Below are 24,290 nucleotides of genomic sequence, written 5' to 3' on the forward strand. Positions count from 1 at the left end.
TCTTTTTGCCTCTCATTGTATGCACTTGCTTATCTGTATCTCTTAATGCGCCTAAAGCCTTTCTAAAAATGAGCAAACTACACTGAAAGCAAAGTGTTCCCGCATCATGAAACCAATCCCTTGATAGCGTGTTCTTACATCACTTTATTTTTTTTTCAAAAGTAGCTTCCTCTACTCGTGTGTCGTGGTGCTAACTCAATTTTGAAGATGGAGGCTCCTAAAGAACGTCCACTTAGTGTTTTTCTTACTTCTCTGTATTTGTAGGTACAAAGGTGCCGCTCATGAGGTCTCATGAGCACGAGATGGTCACGCGTGGTGACGCGCGCGTAATCACTTCGGTGCGCAATGCATTACATATGCCACGTCGCTCGGAACACATCTACTGCGCACACTCAAGATTTCTGCATCCGATTTCGTCGAATTAGCCTGAAAATTGGGTTGCACTGTCGCTGTTACAGCAATTTGCAAAATCCCTGTGAACACCATATAACAAGGAGGCATAGATCGATTCTTAAACATGTGTTAGGTGATGTCTGGAGGAGATTTGCCGCCGAGTAATTCGTTCTCGGTTGGTCAACAACAACCCTACCAGAACCACGACGCCGGAAACCATATTTTTCAATCTCCAACTCATGTAGCATTTAAGCAATCAGAGAGAAAGGGAACAAGCCAGGAAGACCAATTTACAACTGGAGTGAATAGCCAGGCTCAGAGTGCTTATAAAGAAATGAATCCAGCAACGAGAGGTGAGGATATCTGTATTGACAGATTGAGTTGCAGCGTCACCGAAGTTTACCCAAATTTACTTCAACTCAGTTTCATCTTACGGTTCAGTCTTTCCCTTGATTGAAACGAAAGAGACTGCGGAAAATAAACCTCAGAGATTTGTGGAATAAGACAAACTCACTAAAAAGTAATTTGGATTTACTTATATCCCAATCATTATGGCGTCATTGGTTTCTTGTAGCAGGTTAACTTGTTTCAGTTGAATCACCTGGCCTGGTTCTGTTACCAGTTAATGCTTCATGGTGTTTACGTAATAAATTTACGATTTAAATAGTTCACTCTTATCCGAACATCTTGAACATTTTTCAATTTAATTGTAAGAGAAATAAATGAAGGTATGCATTTCAAGTGCAAGTGCAAGTGTTGGTAATGTGAGAAGCAGTCTCCCTAGGACATAGAGGAAGGCTATTGATTTGTGCAAAGTACATAATAAAGTAATTATACTTCGTCGCTTGACTTATTTGTGGATTGGTTTGAGTTTAATAGGTTATCTGGATGGATTTTTTTTCCTTTCACAATTTAGCAGTAATTATTGATTATGACCCAAGTGTCTCTACATGTACATGTAAAGTTGGCGAACAGTGATCCACATTCCTTCACTTTGAACGAGTTCTAAGTATTTTCAGGATTTTTACTGACAGTTTTTTAATGGAAGCTTGTTTTTTTCTTTGATAATTTGGTCATTTTCTAAACCACATCAATTTAAAAACAGCCATAAAAATGAAACTTTCAATAAACAAATACTCATTACATTACTTACTCATTCTGAGGTGAATGCATGCAGGTACACCCTTTGCCCCTTAAAATGTGTCAACGCATTGCGACTTAATTCCCCATCCACCAATAATTTTTATATTCTATACCTGGCAATTTAATATCTTAGTGACAGGTCTGTGAAGTTGTGACTTACACCCTCCAAATTCATTCTCTATAGTTTTAGGATTTATTATGTTGTACCTTTTTTTGAGTATGTGGATTTCAAGTTTGTGTATTTTTGTATGTTGTTGCTTTGCTTAGTCTGATTTCTTGCCAATAATTTGTTATTTTGAATACAGGACGTTCCGCTCCAGAGTCAACCCACCCCACAGTATTCTGACAACTGTTATATGATAGCAACCAACCCTAACCCTAATTTTTCTTCACTAAAATCAGTGCTTAGACCTAATCATTGAACTGAGTGCTCAGACGTAATCATTAAAATCAGTACTTAGACACGATAATACATAGGGCGGATTGACTCTGTAGGGAAATGACCAGTTATTGTTAATTTTGCACTAAACAAGAGCCTTTGTTGGCAGTAGGAAGGTGCTAGCAGGGCTCAGAATTAAAAAAAAATCCAGTTGCAATTTTAAGTTAAGAGTTCTAAGAAAACTTTAATGGTGAAAATTTCTCAAATTTTATTCGCAAAGTGTATGAAATTTAATTGGGGGTAATTGTGTTGTGTTTGCCAGCGGTTTAACAAACAAATATAAGCCTTCAATGCATGTTTAAAGAAACTGCTGAAAATAGTGGATGACTAGCAGGGACTGACATTGCTGCTAGTAACACTACAATTTTGCCCCATATCTTCAGATTCAAACACTTGAAAAAAACAACTTTTTTTAATTTTTAATTTGTTTTAGGAAAATTAGCATTAAAGTGGCAACTGACAACCCATCTGATGCTTTCAAATGTGCCTGATTCGTTCAATGCCAATCATTTACTTTTTTCAGTTTAGAGAGTCTACCACAAAAATTTTTTTTGCTCTCAAATTTGCTAATTAAAACAGAACAAAGATATGGGCATTCATTAAGATGCCATTTTGGAACCTTTTATTTTGGTTTCAGGGTGAGATTTATTGACCGGTGGGAAAATCTATTACATTTTTTTCCTCAATGATACAACAATTTGCCTTTGCTGGTCATGCACGAGCTGGGAATTATTATAATAAAGTTCATGCTGATAGTCTCTTGTGGTTTCATTTACTCAATCCATGATAACCTCAATTACCCTTTTATGATATTTTTTAATGGCAGGCTACCAAGCTCCACATCCAGGTCATTGGCCTACGCCACCTGGGCAACAAAACTACTCAGACCACTCCTCAGCAGTTAATCATGCCCAAAGTCAGTCTTTGAGTAATTCTCTTGGACTAGCTGCAATGAACATTCCACTGAAGAGAAGCCCATTATCCAATGCCATGTCAAATGGACCTGTTGCTACGTTACCTCAAGGGCATCCTCATGTTGGATCTCCTCCTGCAACAAATGCATCTCTACCACCAGCTTCAGTGGGGAGTTCACCAAGACTGTCTGCTCCACTGTCACCAGGTGCTGCTTTGACAAATGGTCCTTCATCCCAGCTGTCAGCCTCTGCTATAGGTAATAACATCCAAGCGGGATTTTCACAACCTGGCTCAGCCTTTAGTCCAGTTACGCCATCTCAATCGACCTATCCTCCTCAAAAGTCCTCCCCAATGTCACCAGTTTCAGGAGTTCCTTTGCAAGGGCAGTTAAATACAAATACACAGTCCCAACAAACATATATTGGGCAGAATAAGACACCTCCTCCTCCATCAAATGTCCCTTTAGGACAGGATGCAGGGCAAATATCTGGTATGCTTCCAACTTCAGCTCCACAGGTAACACAACCGTTGTCTGCACTGCATTCAAACAAACCTAAGCGACCTGTCATGGCAATGAACACGGCACCTGGTTTCTCTGGACCTTCGCCAAGGTCAGCTCCTCCTCCACCAGGTCCCGCTGGATCAGCCAATTCTCCAAGATCAACCCCACCTCCTCCCTCAAATTTGCCTGGATCAGGTATGCCTCCAGTTTCATACAACAGTCCTGCAACAGGCTTTCCACCAGTGGGTCAAGATTCTTCAGCTGGAACAAGACCTATTTCTTCTCGTCGCAGAATGTATCCTGCCCAGGTGAAGTTTTGGTTAAGTTAACTTCAGTATTAGTTGATAATAAGTGGTGTGGCAGTCAACAGTATCTTGGATCTTGCTTGTTATCACCCTCTTAAGGGTAGAGCTAAACCATCTTGTCTTTTGCATTTATTTTTGTGCCTCTGCGAAAAAGTAATTTCTTTCAAAAAGCTGACAGTTTAGAAACCATGATAGACTGTCAGTATGGCCTTATTAAAGAGAACTGAAAAACTCCTGCAGTATCCAATAAAATAATAGTATTTTCTAATTCAATTAAGCATTTTGAATAACTAGAATTTATGTTTTTTAGACATCACCACCTTCAATGCCTGGGGTCCCTGCAGGTATAATGAATGTTCCAGGTCAGTCAAACCAATATCCTGGACAGATGCCTACTGCAGCTCAGCAGCAGATGTCCACTGTGAGTAAAATAAATTCCTCCTGATGTATTATATTTCTACAAGGAGTCTTATCAAGTCTTTTTTGTTTTCAGGGACCCAGTCCCTCACGGTTTCCATCACAAGGTAGTGGCCTGGAAGGTCCCATGGGAAGACTCTCAGTTCAGGTGAGAATCTATGAGCTCTTGTTTGCACTGTCATACCTTTATTAAGGGGGACATAGTTTTTCAATGAGTGATTAATGACAAAAAAAAAAGATAATTACTTTTCAGAGAAAAAAAAAGTTCAGTTGTTTGTCTTTATCACCATTGCTTTTAACTGACGACAAGTTGTCTTGGTTGGTGAAGTTTCATGCTTTTGTGCCAGAAGTCATGGCTTCCAACCCAAATGAGATGAACCATTGGGGCCTTTCAATAATTAAGGAGAAGGCATCTTCTAGTTGTCATAAATAAGGATGATAAAGGGTTGGTCTCGTATTGACTAATTAACATTGTTGCCCATTTAAGATTCCTTGCAGTGGTCGCATAGTCCTCTTGTCGAGGACAGATTGCAGAGACATTTTGTAAGCATCTTTACTAACTCACTTAGCAAATTTACATACTGATACATCATCATCATCATCATTACTGAGATGGTAATTTTTTTGGTATCCAGCAACCCTCAGGTTGTCAGCCTGTCAATCTAATGGAACAGAGACACATTCTTCCGACAACTCCACTTGAACAGCCAATTCCTAATTTGGCATCGGTGAGTTCTTCTTTACCACATAAAAATAATTGTCACTGTGCAAATTAATAATTTACTTCTATGGATAGATACGACTGGTAAGCTACTTTTGTTTAATGTTTCTTTTTCTTTTCTTTCCTTTCAGGATCTTCCAAAGAGGAGCAGTGATCCAAGGTTATTTTCAAACCTAAAATAGTAATATTCATTATTTAACTTGACCAAGGCTACAAATTTGGACAAAACTCTTGGGAATATTCCTGTGTGGACATCATTGGACGTGCACTCTCAAATGAAGTTTATTGGTCCACCCCTCTCCCCCATACTGATGTGGTAAAAAATATGACCTGCACTGTGCAAACCTTTGGCCGGTTCTAAACCAACCTTGGATTAGGGGAAAGTATGGAGAAGCTAATCCCTTATTAGACAGACAAATTAGGGAATGAACATTTTACATTGCTGTGTCACATATTCCTAACAAGTTTTGTGCAAGATACATGTAAGCTGATTTTTAAGTTAAGCGTCAGTATCTGAGAGGTCACTGGACCTGGCTCAGCACATACAAACTTCCTGTCAGGTGAATTAGAGATCTGCCACCAAACACATTAAGATTTTTTGTTTGTTTTCGCAAGAGTACGAAACCTCATGTAGCAAGTACATTTTGAGTGATCTTTTCTTGGCAAAGAAGATTACATTTAAGGAGGCTCAAAAGGGTTTTCAGCTGAGCGCGTGCGCGGAAGCCACACACGCAATTCGTAAGCTGCTCGTATCAGCTCATGATTCAAATGGGTCACCTCTAATTTTGCTCTCCTTTCTCCTAATTATAAATAGACATCTCCTATTCACAAAAACTTTGAAAATTTACAAACTTTTTAATTGTCACTTAAGGCCATTCGTGTTGGCCTGTAGCTCCACTCGCGCACGGAATCAAATGCTGACCTTGTAACCCCCTAATTTTTCCTGATTTTGCAAATGTACTCGTTTATGTCTCTGCTTCCAGACAGTGAATTTTTTCCATTTTTTGCACGTTAGTTAGATTAATTTTAAACATTTGTCTTTCAAATTTAAAAAAATTCTGTTGATGAAAAAAAAAAAAAAAAAAAAAAAAGTCAGAGACACATTTTTAAAAAAACTGATTTTTCCGAAAAACTGGCGTACAGATTTTGTTGAATTTTAAATATTTTAGAGAGTATTTCTTAATTCTAACATTATCTGGTAAAACTGAATGGGAAAATTTCACTGTTCTGTTTCTTTAAAAAAGACAACTTATGTTGATTTTAAGGCTCAAAGAAATGCCTAATAACGTTGCCATGGTAAGGTTATATTGGAGGAAAAGGTAATGTGAGTAATCTGCGATGGGTACTTAATACCCTGGCCAACTGTATCTAAGTGCAGAATATGTTCATTTGTTTGAAAAAAGGAGAAACTATATATTTTTAGCCTCCTTCCTTACAGTGCAACGCACCTTACCATGACCACCCAACAAGCTTTCACAATTTGACAATTGCGTGTAAATACGTCAACTCAACAACCCAAGCAACGGTGTTCAACTTACAACTGTGCAAACTTCGCAAGGAGGTGTGACTGTCAATCAAATTCGCGAATCCTGATTGGCGGACAATTTGTAAAAAACTTTGTTAGGTGGCCACGGTAAGGCATGTCGCACTGTAAGTTCCTTCAAGCCTTTTGTAAACTAAAAAAATTAATATTTAATTTACATACATGTTAATGCCAATTTTGTAGGAACCATAGTGGTGCAAAACTTCCACACACTGTATGACTAATTATCGTCTTTATTGGCATCTTTTGTGTTCTATTTCAGTGTTCTGTGTTGCACCTTGAATGCTGTTCCTGAAACTAAGAGCCTGTTAACAAAATCAAAGCTTCCGTTAGGAATACACCTTCATCCTTTTAGGGATTTACAAGTAAGTGATGCAGGGTGACTTGGAGGCTGGGTACTAGTCGTTTTGCCACTGCAAAGTCTCATTGGTACTTGACTCATCACCAAGGGCTCTTTGTTTTTTAATAATTGTGATAGTTGTCAGCACTTGTTAACACCATGGTAGGGTCCTGGTCGGTGACCAATCTTGTTGGCAGTGAGATGGCTGTAAACTTGAGGTGTCCAGTCACCTCCCTCCTCTGTAGCATACCCCATTGATTGGCAATCTGCACAACTCAGCCATGAGTACCTAAGCTTGAAGTCATAGATAATGCCTGTACCACTGAGTTAACAGAGGTTGAGGAGAAAGAAGAGCGACAGGGAAGAAATAAAGTGACAAGAGCCTTTTTTCTTTTTGACAAGTGAAAAGAGACTGTACTCTAGCAGGCAATGCTCTTTGTTCCATGAAAAAGCAAATGGGTTTTTGTTAAGTCTTTCAAAGGCATGCTTGGTCAGTACTGTAAATTAATCCGAAATACATTATATGTACAGGAACTGTGTGCATATTTCTTGAAATGTTGTGGAGTTACATGTGACGTAATTCCTGGCAACAGTGATGTTTTTGTCTATATTATATTCTTTACTGCTCTTTTTGCAATAGAATCTTCCAGTTATTCACTCTACTGTCATTACAAGATGCCGTTCCTGTAGAACTTACATCAATCCATTTGTCACTTTCACCGATGCCAGAAGATGGCGATGTCCAATGTGCTTTAGGGTAAATGAAGGTATGTATTATTTTCTGTCTTTCTCAAGTTGATTACTGTAGCTCAAACAAGTGTAAGAAATAGCTATCTGTAGTGAATGGGGCCGAAATGAGATGAATGGTCTTTTTTGTTCTAGTTCCAGAAGAATTCTGTTTTGATCCCCAAACAAGACAGTATGGTGACCCTTCCAAACGACCAGAAATTAGGAATGCAACTGTGGAGTTTATAGCACCGTCAGAGTATATGGTTTGTTTAAAAAGTCATTGAGTTAATTTTCATAATAAGGCACAAATAGAATCCTTTTTTATTTTGGATAAGTAGAGAGTAGGATTTTTTTAGGAAATTTCGCTCATTTTACTTATTTCATTTTCTCAGCTGCGACCTCCTCAGCCTTCAGTATTTCTGTTTCTTTTGGATGTCTCTTTCAATGCCCTTGAAACAGGTTGGTCAATATTATTATTTCTTTCCATCCTTGGGCCGGGATGTATAGATATACTTGTGACTGCATATGTGTTTGCTTGCTGTTACCATCATGAATTCAATTTGTTGGTTATGTGTTCATCCATGATGATGGTGACACTTTATTTCAATAGGGTACATAATTGCAGTCAAGACTATAGTCTCTCTTATGGTCCTATAAGCTAATTTACAAAATGACTAATTTACCAATAGCAGCCTTTTCAAAACCGGCCAGTTGACGGCTCAATGGGCCACCTCTTCAGAAAGTTTGACCGTCTCCTTCCAGTCAGAAAATGTCTTATTTTTATTACAACGAGGTGAGAAAGAAAGGCAAAACAGACAACAAAATTTTAGCTCTAAAGTAAAGTCACTGGAGATGATATAAAGGCTTGAAAAAAAGCTTGTTTGAGGTACAAATTCGTGTCCGCAATATTTTTTTGCGTCTTGCATGTGATATGTTTATTTAACTAACATTGCAGTATTTCTTATCAGACACCATGCAAGTGTCAATTCCATATGTGAAATTTTGTCACTTTAAATCCCCCAGATTGCACTAAATTGCCTCTGTGAGTGTCTAAATTTCAAAAATTTCCTTGGGGAACATGCCTAGCTTGCGCCCTTTAGACACTCGCTAGGGTGCCTTTGGCACCAAAACCGTCTCCACTTTCCTTATAACCTGCTCCCCACAAACATTTTGTGAAGGCTGCCAATAGTTTGAATTTTAAAATATAGCACAATAAGATAGTAGAGTGAGACAATAATATTATAAAAGTTAAATTACTTAAATGCCAAGTTATTAAAAAAATCAAACATCAAAAACACAGTGTGATCATGATTCTTCATCATTTTCATCAGAACTTCACTTCACTTCACACCCACATTTTAAGGATTTGCCCAAATTGTCTTCAACTGAAGTTAACAACATTTGTAATTAATTATTACTTTAGTATACTTTCATGCACAATAAACATTTCAATGTCAACTTCAATACCTATCTGTGATATTTCTTATTTAAATTTTCCTAATTGTTTATCGGATTTAACCCTTTTATCCCTAAAGCAGTTCCCATTGATGAGTAAAATTGTTTGGTGAGATCTGAAAGTCTCATTCACACAAGGGAATGGGCAAAAAGAGACATAGTTTTTGAGTGGACCTACAGCTGTCTGTCTGAAAAAGTTAGCGAGACTGTGAGCAGTCTCTCTTTTGCTTGAAAATCTGCCAAGAGAACAAGATGATATGCAAGGGTTGAAGCAGTGAGCCTCCCTACGTGGGTCTCCCTGCGCCCATGCTACTCATGGCCTCTGCTTCGCCCCTCCCTTATCACATTCTCTCAGTGGATTTTCAAGCAAAAGAGACTGCTTGCAGTTTAAAAAAGTATATTTGGGTATAATTATTAATACGTAATTTTGTTTTTGTTTTTTTTACCTTTTAAGGGTACCTTCAGTTGTTTTGTAAATTATTAAAAGATAACCTGGACAAGATGCCAGGAGACCTTAGAACACAGATTGGATTTATAACATTTGATAGCACAGTTCACTTTTACAGCTTAAAGGTAGGTATTTGTCCCAAATGCTTATGCATGAAGTAGCAACAAAACAATCAGTTTTATGAAAATTTTGCTTTGACCCATTGACTCCTGAACCATGCCCATGGACAAGTAAATTTGTCTGGTGTTAGACAGAGTAAAGTCTATTAAGTCTCATTCCTATGCGTCAATGGGTTAAGGGGGGAACTTTACGAAGTGAAATCAGACTGAAAATCTAGAAGATGATGGCCTTTTTGAGGCCAAACATTGTAAACACGGGCAAATTCTCTCCCTCATTTGTTGTCCATGTTTTTGCAGTTATAATGTGAAAGTTATGTCCAACTTTTATTGATAGTAATAGGACTGAGTGGGGTACAATTCAGGGAGTAATCCTTTCATGTACGAGCATGATTCCCACTGAATTGTACGACACAAAGTCTTATTACTAAACCTAACCATAACTATAACAAAATGTGAGGATAAAAAGTCTTTTAATGCCTTTTTGCATGAAAAAGTTAAAATTTATATTCAATCTGTTTTGGAAACAGTACGAAAAAAGGAAGAAAGATCACATCCAAGTGCATGTGATTGACGCGCGAATGGCATAGGTGTCCAGCTACAGGTATCCAATTTGGAGTTGTTCATATTGGATACCTGCAATTGGACACCTACATGATCGTGCGGCATTTATGCAACAAATAGGTGCGCACAGAACCAATCAGATTGGAGAATTTTGTAATACTTACGATTACAGCATGAACTGGGTGAAAATGGGCCACTATTTACACAAAGGAAAAACAGTAACTGCTCTTCAGGTGCCCTAGAACACCCCCAGTTGACAAGTAAAATCGTGTGGCATTAGACACAGTAAAATCTGTGAAGTCTGACTCCCACTGGGTTGTTGTTGTTTAACTTACCCATGTAAATTGTAGTCAAGACTTTTCCTTTTTCCTTCTCATCTTTAGCCAAAACTCAACCAACCTCAGATGCACATTGTATCTGATTTAGACGGTAAGTGTATTGAAACCAGTTTTCTATAATGTTCAGCTGGATATTGTGGTTGTGTTATGGATTAACCCATTGACTCTTGCGGGTTCCCCATTGACAAGTAAAATCTCTGGTGTTAGACAGTAAAATGCTAAGTATGGCCGGATTAGGCCGGTTTAGGGGTGAATGGGTTAATGAGACATGTTTTTCAGTGAGTGGTTGAAGATAGAATAGTATTCATTTGAGAGGAGAAGACTGTCAAAACTGAGATATAAGGACACCTGCAAAGTCAGCCTGTCAAGATGCGATGCAGGTGTTAAGACCTGGGAAGAAACAGCTAAGGACAAAATAGTGTTGAAAGCAGCAGGGAAGGAAGGAACTGTCTTACAAGAGAACAGCAAAATAAAATAAAAAGACCATCTGCACATAGGAAAAGAGCCAAAGAAGATTCATTTGGTTTGTTTTATTTTATTTTTTTTTTTTGTAGATGTCTTTCTTCCATCGCCAGATGATCTGTTGGTCAACTTAAATGAAAGCAAAGAGGTAAATGATAAACTTTGTATTGTTCCTGATGTCCATTGTCATAATTTTTTGTTCATGTCTGTGCTATTTTTTTTGCAATAAATTGGCATATTCAGTGCTGTAATTAAGGCCTTTATATGTCAGTTCAAATGAAGCTTCACTTAAAGTGGAAGTTATAATAAATATAAAAATAATAATAATAATAATAACAACAACAACAACAACAACAACAACAACAATAATAATAATAATAATAATAATAATAATTGATTAAAAAGACAAACGCAACTAGATTCATTTTGACAACGTTTCGACATCGTCCGATGTCATCGTCAGGCAATGAATTTTAATCGGATGAAGCATAACTTATAGTACAAGAACAATAGAACAATAGAACAATATATACAATAGTACGCTAACAAAAAATGTGAAATCTAAGTAAATAGTTTTGCCCTGACAGAGTCTGACTGTACATTAAGTGATGGTTTCAATTCTTTGATGTAGAACATCTCATGAATTAAGCAATCAAATTTCGATGCGCATTTCTTTAAGACACTAAAACTCGCCGCTGGGGGTGCTGTTGTTTGGCCATGATCTGCTAGGCGGTGCCTCCCGATAGCTGAGTATCTATGTTCCTCAATTCGTTGATGACATCGGACGATGTCGAAACGTTGTCAAAATGAATCTAGTTGCGTTTGTCTTTTTAATCAATTTTATCACAAGATCTAGACTTATTAATAATAATAATACCAACTTTATTCATTCACATCAATGAAAGGAAAGGATACCCTATCGAGGGTATTGCCCGCAGCTGGATGTAAGTTACTGAGAGTCGATTTTGACGAGGGGGAAAACTGGAGTACCTGGAGAAAAAGCGCTCAGATTGAGATCTACTGAAACTCTGCCCACATACAACCTTGGGGCCCAGGGTTAAACCCAGGTCGCAGAGGTGGAAGGCACCTTTAATAACCGCTAAACCGCCCTGACTCTCCCGTAAAGTGCCAAAAGTGGATATTTCTGAGAGTCTAAACTTTCGTTTTTGTTCATTAGAGTCTTACATTTGTACACTTTCTGATATTACTGTGTTTACTGCTCACTGTTTTATCCATGTGTGCGACTTGAAAAGATCATAGCTTCTTGACATTTACTTGCTACATGTCATTTAACTCATGCTTTTTTGAAAATTTCAGCTTGTGATACAGCTCTTGGATTCACTTCCAGCATTGTTTAGCAAGTGTCCAAATGTACATAGTGCAACAGGAGCTGCTCTCCAAGCTGCCCTCAAGTTGGTTGTAAGTCTACTGTGCCTTAAAGACTGTAACTTAAAAGTTCCTCCTCTGTGTAACATGTTTCTGCTTCCAGGGGTCTTTACATCAAAAAACGATTTAATACTATTATTTTCTTTCATTGTTTGTATTTTAATTAGATTAGATTTTTGTAATGAATGTCTACAGTCTTCAACACAAATATTTGGGACACATTCTTCAGAGGGTCACATTTTGACTAAATGCCAATTAAATAAGATCAACCAAGTTCACCTTCATTATTTCCCCCTTTCCTAACATTCTTTTCCCCCCCCCCCCACAGTGTTGGTACACAAGCAGAGTGCTACATTGTACATTGCCCAATAAAGCTACATGGTAAGGGGGAAGGGTGGGGGGGGGGGGGGGAGTTTATGAAGTTTTCGTTTTTTATTGTGAAAACGGGGTCGGTGTCCCAAACATTTTGACGAAGATTGTAGGTTGTTTCACACAAATCCAAGCAAAATTTAAAAAAAAAAACTGCCAAAAGTGTCTTGTTGTGGATTCATGAGGCGAAGCCAAGTGGGTCTGCAACAAATTTTGACCACTGTGATGACGGATATCGTTGTCGATAAGAGTACAAACAACGCTGAACCACTTTCGATTTGTTTTTTACCCCAATATTCAACGCTAAAAAAAGTGTTTATTTCAGAGCCTGACCAAAATCATGACACAAAGAAAGAGCAAGCGTTGTCGATAACTTTCTTGCAATATGATTGGTTTATTTCCCCGAAATGAGCATTCCTGATTGGCTATTACATTGCATGACAAATTGATGCGAGCATGACGCAAGCTAGACCCTTATCAACAACGGCAAATTAGCCAATCAGATTGCACGATTACAAGCAATTGTGGTAAAAATTGCATTTCCTCAGGGCCCTATTGGTGGTCGTATAACACTCTTGCAAACAACACTTCCCAATATTGGACCAGGGGAGCTGAAGAGGAGAGAGGATGGACAAAAGTCCAGTCCAAAAGTAAGCATAATAATTATGTTAATGGTCACATAAATTCTGACCTAAAACTAAGTAAAGTTCAACTGAAACAACTTTTCAATTTTGCTACTAGCCACACTCACTTTTTATGCAATGGTTGTTTTTGCGATCAAATAGATGGAGTGGCAATGGATTCACCTTTAGCTCCTGTATTAGCCAATTTCTTCATGAGTCATTATGAAAAGCTTTGGTTGAAAAAATAAACCGGTACCCAAGTGTCATCGTAGATATGTAGATGACATTATTTGTAGTTTTTTAAAATTCTCATGATGCAGATATGTTTTTTCATACCTGAACAAATGCCATCCTGGGCAACATTACGTTTACAATGAAAACAGAAACAGATGGCAAATTGCCTTTTTTTATAGTTATTGTTGTTTGAAAGTGAAATGGTAATGATATGCATGCAAACATCTTGTACGTGCCCCCCCCCCCAAAAAAAAAAAAAAAAAAAAAAAAAAATTGGTGAGTCTCCGAGCCCTAGATAAGATGGTCACATATCTCCAACAATTATGACATGACTGTCTTGAAATGGGTGATCACTGGTGACAACTGGTTGCAAGGAAAATGTTTATCAATTATTAATATATCTTTTTTAACTTTTGCAAAGGATGTACAGAATCTATCTCCTGCAACAGATTTCTACAAGAAGTTTGCACTTGACTGTGCTGCTGAGCAAGTAGCTGTTGATATCTTTTTACTGTCAGGACAATATGCTGACATAGCAACTTTAAGTAAGTGTGTTATTGTGGTTGAAGGGCCTAGGGTATAAGGTTTGTTTCAAATTTTTGGCTGTTTATCAATTTTGATCAAAATCAGCTGAAATTTTGGAAGTGGCCTAGAATTGAACTGAAGAACATTGCCTTGCATGAATTTGTTCCCAGACTTGAGCTTCATTTTTGAGAAAGTGTTAATAAGCTATGCAGAAATACTGTCAGCTACACCTTTGAAACATAAAACGAAAGAGGACTTTTGTTTTCTTGAAACAATGGAATCAGTGAAGTGACACTTAACTGTGTTTGTTCAAAACAAAAGCGATACAATTGAAATTTAACTTTAATGCATTTGTCGTGAGGTCAATTAAATAATGCACACATTAGTCTTTAGGCAATTTGGTTGTTGGATGAACAACGCCTGAAGATCAATAAAAATATGTGAAATCACTATTTGGCTGCTGAGACAATTCTTTTGCTAACTCATTAAGTCAACCCCAGAGCGCCTGAAAATCAACTACAAAGTTTAAACTTTAATTTTAGGGATAACTACTCAATGCTAATTGCACAGGGCCCAGTTGTTCAAAAGCCGATTAACGCTAATCCCAGATTAAAAATTAACCAAGAAGTTTATTTCTCTACTCCCAAATGCTCTTAAACGTTGATAATCGGCAAAAATATACATTAGTAGATGTCGATCTTGATAAACAAAAATAAGCAAAAGAAAGTTTAACCAAAAAGTTGAGAACATGAAACAAAAGTTTACGCTAATCCTTGATTAAGTTAATCAGCTTTCGAACAACTGGGCCCAGGTTGTTTGCAAAATAACCCATACATTTATGCTGTATATTAGGTTCTTAAAATGTTCTGAAATAGTTTCTAGATGTATTTATTTGTTATCTGCAGTATCAATGGAAATCTTGTATTTTTGTTGTCATAGTGTGTGCATCAAAGTACTCTGGTGGATCAGTAACATATTATCCAGATTTCCATGTTAGTAGGAACCCTGCTGGAGCCGAAAAATTTGAAAATGAATTTATGTAAGTACAGTGGTTCAGAACCTTGTAAACCCAATGACTCCTGAACTGTCCACCACTGACAAGTGAAATCTTCTGGCAGCATGCAGAGAAAAATCTATTGAGTATCACTCCACGGGAGTCAGTGGGTTGAAGGGAACATAGTTTTTGAGTAGATGCAGAGGTTGTTAATCAATGTTTTGTGAAATTAAGAATTTCCCACTGACGTATTGACCATTCTTTTCTGTAGACGTTATCTAACAAGAAAGATTGGCTTTGAAGCAGTTATGAGAGTACGGTGTACAAAAGGTAAGATTTCACAGCTGGTTTTTTCTGCCTTGGTGATCTTTTGGTTTCATAAAGAAATAGTATATTTTGTGAAGTTCGAGGGACACAGGTAAGAAAAAATGTGAAAAATACATATAGTCTTGCCTTACTGGTGCCATGTCAGATAAGTTTGTTTTCTCCCACTTTATAAGATCTTGTGATGTCAAACACAGGCACATGAGAAAAAGGTGCTGTAGCCTGGGTACCATTGTATTTTTTTCAATCATCAGTTGACACAGAGCTCCGTGAAAATTTGTGCAAATGGCTTGTGAACAGTCTATTTTAAAAAAAGTGTCATAGGACATCATATATTTTTTTCTTGGTTTTGAGATTACCAGTCATTTCCCTACGGAAAAAGCTGTGAGGAGGTCGTTCACCACTTGCTGCCATCTTGAATGATCAGTGACCTCAGACAATTTAATTTATTAACTTCCGCCAGTTGTGATGAAAGCAGAAACTGGGCTAGGGACATTGCAACAAAAGTGGGGCGTCAGTTACAGGGTGCTCACACACAATTTGATTGCACTGCAAACATCTATTTTGATGAGGGAAAAAATTCTGAAAAAGATTACTGGGAGAAAAACCCTCAAAGTCAGATGAAAGATCAACTGTATACATACATATGCAGAATCACAGAGATGTTAAAATGTAATGCACCTATGTGAGGAAATTTTAGTAACCATCTGATACAAGAGGAAAGCCATTGGGTTGAATCCTAAGGCAGGAGTGGAGTTGGAATTGTTTTAGATAACACCCAGATCTGTAATTTAATACATCATCCCTGTTCTTGCTTTTTTTTTTCAAATCAGGCCTCTCAATCCACACGTTTCATGGGAATTTCTTTGTTCGCTCAACGGATTTGGTTTCCTTGCCAAATGTTAGTCCTGACAGTGGGTTTAGTATGCAAATCGACATTGAAGACACCCTGACAGATTCCAACATAGCGGTTTTTCAGTCTGCACTTCTGTATACAAGCAGCAAGGGTAAGTGGCGACACAACCCAAGTTTCTCTACTTTATTTTGTACTTTATTTTGAAAGTTTTCCCCAAGTGTATTAGCTGAATGTAGATGTAGAGGAATTTTGGTTTACATTTGTGACATACCTACTTGTGAAAATTGAAGGGATATTGTGATATTGGGAGTAATAAATTATCACGTACAAGAATGAAAGAAATTTCTGAATGAAAGAAATGTATATATTTGAACTGCAGGTTGAGTCCTTTGATGGGAACAAATGAACCCAACAAATTGACCTGCTTCCAACTTCCACATTCCATACTAGATCTTCTGTTGTTTACCTATATGTCACTATTTTTTGGTGAAATTGGGTTTAACACTATTGAAATTTCTAATACAACAGTTTTAAGGTCATTGTTATAATTATCTTCTGATAGTCTTCTTTGTGGGTTACAAAAAATCCCTAGAAACTTGGAGCAAACAAGGAAATTTCAACCTTAGAGACTTGATATCGTCACAAACTTTAATCTGTCCCTAGGTGAACGTCGTATCAGAGTACACACTCTTGGTTTGCCAATTACAAACAAACTGGCTGATTTGTATGCCACCGCTGATGTGCAAGCGATTGCCACTCTGCTTGCAAAGATGGGTTAGTTTTATGTTTTCAGTACAAAGCATGTTTAGACGTTTAACTGTCATCAAGTAGCAAAACAAGTTGATAACAAAGTTACTGTTCACATTAAATCTTTGTTCCTTCATGCCGTTACCAAAAGTGTCTTAGCAAGCCCCACATCCCTCAAGCTTCTTGTCTTCTTAGATTTGCGAAACCGAAAACATTTAGTCTGGGACTTTGCAGTTGTCCTTTGACAAGCAGCTCATCATTTTCACGTCGCAAATCACTATATTCACCACCAACAGTGGCATTAACACGGTGATTTGTTGACCTAATAGACCAGAAGCACTCTGGAACCAAGATAAGCGACCTGGCTTTCCTAGTACATCTTGTACCCCAATTGGTGCAGCATTATACCGGCTTTTTGAAGGTCAAAGGGTTAAATCTTGTTCTTGTCTGGGACTCTGATTTTTCAGTTGTTCTTTCATCCATTTCTGCCAAGCAAACAGGCCATCAGAGTTTTCAGACTATATGTTTTCCAGAATGTTGAAACGCAGTAGGAAAGGACAACAAAGAGAAGAGGGAATGTCACTCATTTAAAGGGGCTATGTCACGTTATTGTAGGGTCTTTAGTCGAAAATCTTAAGTTAATCATGAGTTTAAAATAGGAAGTGGTGATGTGGAATTCCTTTACTAATAAAATTATCATAAGATGATTCTGATCAAAAACGACCATTACTCAGGCGGTTTGCCATAAACTTGAAAAACGTTGGTCCGACCTTTTTCAAGATTACCCAAATACAATCCGGTTCAATCTTGTTCATTTGTGTCCATCCATGCTTCTGTTTCCTTTTGCTGTATTTGGTTTATGTTGATCTAAAGTTTTAATTTGTTATTGCTATGTTTCGTTCTACTTTTTGGGCATTTTGGGTATCATGAAATTACATCATTTTGAGTGACGATAGGGAAGGCAAATCAATAATTATTACAATTTACAACTGCAACTGAAGGAAGTCCAACCAGACCCTCTGAATCTCATGCTTGGTGCCGTAACCACACAACCTTGGTGTCTCCCTTGACAGACATCTTAAAACTAATAATTAAAGATTACAGCAACTTATAAGACACCTTTTTCTTCATTTTAAGCTGTGGATAGAACCCTGTCATCCTCTTTGGGTGATGCAAGAGAGGTAAGTTGAACTTGCTAAACGGCATGCACCGAATGTTACGAAACTTGAATTAGTTGAATTCATCCTTAATAGACAAACTTGTGATCTACAATCTTGGAAGAAATAAAATGAAGAGTAACCCCCTCCCCCCCCCTCCCCAAGTTGAAGCCCGCTATTTTTTCATCATTTAATTGGTGGGAGGGGTGGTCTTTATTGAAATTATTGTAGCCAGGGGTGGGGGGTGGGGCTAAGCAATTGTGTTGATAGTATCGAAACCTGTTCAAGACTGCGCTTTTGTAAGGTTCTTTGGCCATGGCTTTATTTGGCACCTTACCGTAAAATGACGACGGCCGCGGTGGGGATGAAGACGAATAGTAATCCATCATTGCAAGCCTTAACTATAATAACCATTGTAACAGAAAATTGCGAAAAGCTAATCAAAAATTATTCTACAGAAGAGTTTAAAATTAAGTTGTGTTCAAAAGAAGAACACGTGTTGTAACTCGTTAGCCAACCTTACGGCGCGGGAGATTCGTTCATTTATATGTACGTTTTATGTGTGTGGTAAGTGTGAGGTCATGTGTGTGTACTATAAGTGTGTAATGATAGTATATTGTAATTATAAGTATCTTTTTGTTTGTAACAGAGATCTGTGTAGTTTGTGTTCCTTGTAAGTAGGTTACGAAATGAACTGAATTAAAAAATGTACTTTCCAAAAAAGCGATTAACTTCTAATCTTTTCGTGTTTTTCGTTGCTTCAACAGGCTCTGATGAATGCATGTATTGATGCTCTGAGTGTCTTCCGGACATCAGTTGCAAACCAGCCTCAAAGTAGTGGATTAATAGCTCCTTATTCTCTCAGATTGTTACCGCTGTTTATTCTGGCCATTATGAAGCATGTAGGTATCAAATAGACCATTTCCGAGCTCATTCCTGCCTTCTCTTCAAAGGGAATCTAAGTGGGAAGTTTTTGTGATGGTACCGGTAATTAATTCTACTTTACATATGACTGAAAACTAATTTTCATCAGAAAAACTTCGCACTTAGACTCGCTTTGAAAAGGAGGCAGACATGAACACGGAACTTTGAACGGAACCTTGAAAGAAATTTCCCAGTGGCTTTGAGCTTAAACATATTTGCCTTAACCTGTCCGTTTGACGATTTCAGATGGCGTTTCGTCTTGGCTCCAGCCGACGATTGGATGAGCGTTGCTTTGCGATGCAGCAGTTGAAGGTGATGCCTCTGAACCTGGCTATGCTGTCCATCTACCCAAAGATGTATCCAATTCACGACCTCAGTGATGAGGTAAGGCGTGGCTCTTGTACTTTGATAAAGTAAATCTTACAGTATCAGCGTTTAGAATGGAGCACCCTCCCCATTCTCTGCGCGGCCTCGCCGCTCGTTAATTTGCCTCTCGCGGCAACAATACCCCCAGCTTGGCAGGCCACCCAAACGATTTATACAAGTGTCCTTGATTAAGCACAGAATCCGATGTATCTGTAACCAATTCGTCTGTTTTCTTTTCAAGGGAGCCGTACAGACCAAATCAGGCCTGGTTGCTAAGCCTCCTATTTTTCACCTCTCGGGAGAGAAGCTGAGTCGCAAAGGAATATTTTTGATGGACACCGGCCACGTAAGTGTAATAGTTATCTAAGAGTTAAAGGGTTATTCGACTTCCTTCTAGGGAGCTTTTGCCTTGCAGTTCTCGGTAATCTCCGTTTTCTGTTTCCTAAAACTCATAAAACGTTTGCGTCCACAAGAGCGGTTTTAGCCACACTTGACCACCGAAAATGGATTGAAAACATACCTTTCGTCACTTTGTTTGCTCGACCTTACTTTCTCGGTACTGCGCATGCTTGAACTGTCCCCACGGTTTTATACTAATAGCAAAATGAATATACATAAATTAACTAGAGCAGTATTTAGCTCCAAGCAGGCAATCAAAGTTGAAATCAAGCCAAGCAACTGAAATGCAAGGTCTCCCACCGTTTGCCCATTTTTACGGGAAAGTAATACTGGGACATGCAATTGCATGTGACGTAAGCGTTTTGAGAACATCTTTGTTCTCATGTCGACAACAAGACCCCACATCTCCGTTTTCAAAAATTTAAAAAGCTCCGTTTTCGATTGTATCAGTGTGGACGGAATGCGAAAACGCTATGCACGCTGTGCACTGGAATTTTACATTTTGGAAGCTTTCCGTGTCGTGCAAAGAAACAAGGGCAAAGTCAAAAATACAATATCAAAACAGCAATGATCGTGCGTTGCGCATTATTGTACATTTTTTGCCGTACTTTGCCAAAGAACTGCATTTACAGCTTCAAACGATAACGAGAGCATGCAGCACTTTACAGTGAATCGTTCGTCCTTCAGTCTTTTAAAGTGCCGACAAATTCAGTTTCCACTGTACTTTGTCGTAAATATATATTTGTTGTTTTTACAACCTTTTTATTTAATACTCATCTTGCTAATCGCTTTGAAAGACAGTGAAATTGGTCATAGTTTGATCCATGACCGAGCAATAAAGGGCAATGGGTTCGAGACTGGGTTGACGTCACTAATTACTTCAAAGAACTTTCCCAATGCAAGTGATAGACACTTTAAAACCCGTTCGTGCCCATCCGGTTTTGTATACTTCGTCCATATTGTATAACCTCGACGATATGGAATAATACTCTCTGGTACTGTTTTTCTGCTGCGTTTGTGCCGAGTCAAAAGCCCAGTCAGACGAAAAACTAGTTGTCACTTGCGGGTAGCACTTGTCTTGCGCTCAAAGCCGGATTCAAATATTTTCTTCGAGTTCTAAATGTTGGCGTGTTTGATCGTGTTCTGATCCCTTGATTAGCTATTTTAAACCTTCCAGTACTTACATTATATGTGGTGGAATTTTTTTTTGTCCTAGGCATTTTATGTTTGGGTTGGACGAGATGCTCCTATTGATGTGATTCAGCCCATGTTTGGCGTCGCAAACTTTACCAGTATCCCAGATAATTTGGTAAGTGACTTTTTTTAAACATTTTGATGCTGGCTAGGAATCGAAGGCTTTACTATGGAGGTGGCGGGGTCTAGTGGTTATGGTGTTGGGTTTGCATGCGGTTGCCCCGGGTTCAAATCCCGTTTAAACCTCTGGGGGCCGTTTCTCGAAAAAAGTCCCGAAAACTTTTCGGGCCATGGGCCCGTTTCTCGAAAGTCCCGAAAACTTTTCGGGCCCGAAAAGCCATTTGTGAAACTGCCAACCGCTTGTTTTGGAAATCCGATCTTTTAACATGTGTTCAAGGTAACAAAAAGAAAAATAACTGTGAAGTTTGACGACTTAAATTCTCTCTATCCTTGAGATACAAAGGGAATTGTGACACCCGAAAATGGCCCGTAAAGTTTCGGGACTTTCGAGAAACGGGCCCCATTTTCGGATGTCACAGTTCCTTTTGTAACTCAAGAACGGAGGGCATTTAATTCGTCAAACTTGACAGTTAATTTTCTTTTTGTTCCCTTGAAAAAAAGTTAAAAGATCGGCTTTCCAAAACATGCGGTTGGCTATTTCAGAGATGGTTTTTCGGGCCCGAAAAGGTTTCGGGACTTTCGAGAAACGGGCCCCTGGTTTGGATTTGTTTCCGGTCGTCCCGGATTCAACTTTACCACGCTTTGTAAATAGCCAACTGGTGGCCTCCTGCCCATCGGGGTTCTTATAAATGTTTTTGGCAAGTTTTAATTGTTTCTTTCAGATTAATTAATAAAGTGGGTTGCCTGTGAAGTAGCCAGATAGCCAAGTGCACTTCCACTACGAGCAAAGCGTTACATTTTCTACTAACGAGATACTGTTGATTGAAGGTTTAATAATGCAGGATTTAGCCTCTCTTCTTCCATGAATCACTCTTTTCTCGAAGTGTGTGTTATAGACGGAAAATGGAAATGACCCGCGCCCAGAAAAGGACAGTTTAAGCAAATGTCGCTTTCTAGACACCGCACTTAACTGCTGGACAATAGGCCAGTTTCGTATTTTTACGGTTGGGTTGGATCGAGCATGAAATGGAGGCTAATGCGGGGAATCTTTTCACATGCAAAATCAATTTCCCCGCGGTAGCCTCCATTTCATGCTAGATCCAGGCTAACCGTGAAAATTGCTTAAATTTTTCAGTTAAGTGCGCGGATCACTTCGATCCTCCGTCGGTCTTTTCTCGCGAGTCAGAAAATTCTAACGTCACTCCTCTTTTTTCAGGGATCGCTTCCAGTTCTGGAAAATCCACTGTCGGAGAGAGTGCGAACGTTTATTGATTACTTACAGTTGCAAAGAACTTGCCACGCCAACATATACGTTATAAGGTGAGTTAATGAAAATCCTTAACTGACAAGAAATATTTCTCTAGTATTTTAACCACAATTGATGATAATCTCGCAATCTGATTGGCTAATTTTCCGTTGTCTATAAGAGTCTAGACAACGCTGCTCGCGTCATGCTCGAGTCAGTGTGTTACACAATCCAAGAACGTTCATTTTGGGAAATAGACCAATCAGATTGCGAAAAAGTTATAGAAGAGGCTTGCTCTTTCTTTCTGTCACGCTCTGAAATTAACATTTTCTTTGGCGTGGAATATTGTGGTAAAAACAAATCGAATGTGGTTCAACGTTGTCTGTACTCTTATAGACAACGATATTCGTCATCACATTGGTCAAAATTTTTTGTGGACTCACGAGGCGCATAACATTTTGACCACTTTGATGATCAATATCGTTGTCGATAAGAGTACAGACAACGCTGAACCACATTCGATTTGTTAATTATCCTTCTTTGCAATAATGAAAATAATGATAATTATAATGGGTAAACAAGAAATCATGAAACTACGAAAACGATAAAAGCTATGTTGCAAAAGGATCTTAACGTTTCCTTGTAACGCCTGAGGTAATTTGGCAGGCGTCTGCTCAGTAACCTTGGTCTCTGACTGATTTCTTGGCTTGGGATGGACTTGTTTAAGGGCATTGCCCCGGTTTATGATTATGCAGGAAATGTAGATCTTAAGTAGTGTCACTCTAAGTGAGACCAAAATCCGAAATTTGCACCCCTAAGCGAGACGACGAGCATCCCTCCCCTTTTTAGATGGGATTTCCCCCGCCGGGCAAAATTCAAACCGTATTTAATCGAGGGTAAGTGTTCATCACCTTTGGAACAACTAGACCCGGACGTTTTCTTAGCGAAAGGTCATCTTAAAATACGAGTTTTGTTTCATATGTTGTCCGTCATTATTGACTCCCGTTTGTTTGAAATATCTTAACAGGGAGGATAGTCGGATGAGAATGCTTTTCCTTCAGAATTTGGTGGATGATAGATCAGAATCTGTTATGTCCTACTATGAGTTCCTTGTGCATCTTCAAAAGCAGATTTCAAAATGAATTCTTGTGGTCGATGTCCTCGCGTTGAAACGTGGGTCACTAACTGCAGAGTCGTCGCACATGGAAGATTTCACGGTGATCTCTTTTTGGAGGTTAATACGGTCTCAAAGCCAAGATCAGAGCTGCTGCATTGCTTCACAGGGCAAGGGATTAAATAAATAAATTCACAAGAGCTATCCATCATTTCTTTTGATCAAGTCAATGATTCGAGAAGCGGACTGCACGATAATTGACACGTCCTGAAATAGTAACCAAACAGGATTTCAAGTACAAGGCGCCATGAATTAACCGCCCTCGTTGCTGCCAGATCCGTATTCCGAACGATTAAGTTATTACTATAGGGGTGGAATAATTACGATTAGGAAGTTTGGGTCGAGGGTTGATCTCGCAAGGGTAAACTTTCCGTGCTAACGGGCTCCCGTGTTTCAGCGTCCTCGATCCACAAATGAAGAAAGGAGCACCTTGCTCTCTTCTTATCGAGCACCAACTTTAATTTGCTTTCTTTTTCAGTAATGGTTTTGCTTTTATTCAATTTAGACGAGAACGATTGTTTTATATTTTGGAACGGCGTGTTTTTGACAGTGCTCAACGGAAGGAATGTTTATAAAATTAAGTAATGATTGGCCGTCAGAACATGAGTATTTGTTATTGTTCTTGTGGAAGTTTAGGGTATTGAGACAATTTTAAATACATTATTTCTTGAACGTTCTTTTGTCTTCCTATTTGAATTCGAATTTCACCGTGAGATAAGCTGTACAATCCGTGATTCGCTCGCCCACACGCGAGAGTTGTCTTTTTCGCGGGTCTTGTTCATTTCTCGTGCGGTGTGTGATACCTTTTGGTTTAGGAGACTT

The 24,290-nt window shown here is 38.6% G+C and overlaps 1 protein-coding gene across 2 annotated transcripts; it reads left to right on the forward strand.

Moving 5' to 3' along the window:
- The first annotated feature begins 375 nt into the window (after positions 1-375).
- On the forward strand, positions 376-24,144 carry LOC138015119 (protein transport protein Sec24A-like). Of its 2 annotated transcripts, none has more exons than XM_068862039.1 (27): positions 376-746; positions 2,802-3,700; positions 4,008-4,118; positions 4,191-4,262; positions 4,750-4,842; positions 4,967-4,995; positions 6,641-6,743; positions 7,359-7,485; positions 7,601-7,710; positions 7,840-7,906; positions 9,357-9,475; positions 10,414-10,459; positions 10,923-10,978; positions 12,148-12,249; positions 13,134-13,235; positions 13,864-13,987; positions 14,907-15,006; positions 15,233-15,291; positions 16,119-16,292; positions 16,805-16,915; positions 18,026-18,069; positions 18,813-18,947; positions 19,216-19,353; positions 19,577-19,681; positions 20,951-21,043; positions 22,265-22,368; positions 23,322-24,144. In XM_068862039.1, exons 1-27 carry the CDS (start codon positions 530-532, stop codon positions 23,434-23,436), a joined length of 3,555 nt encoding a protein of 1,184 aa, XP_068718140.1. In that variant the 5' UTR covers positions 376-529; the 3' UTR covers positions 23,437-24,144. The 2 variants fall into 2 exon arrangements, with proteins under 2 accessions (XP_068718140.1, XP_068718139.1); XM_068862038.1 differs by having other exon boundaries at positions 385-746; positions 18,810-18,947.
- Positions 24,145-24,290: the final 146 nt, after the last annotated feature.

Source organism: Montipora capricornis, chromosome 9 (assembly GCF_036669925.1).
Source record: "Montipora capricornis isolate CH-2021 chromosome 9, ASM3666992v2, whole genome shotgun sequence".
NCBI lineage: Eukaryota > Metazoa > Cnidaria > Anthozoa > Scleractinia > Acroporidae > Montipora > Montipora capricornis.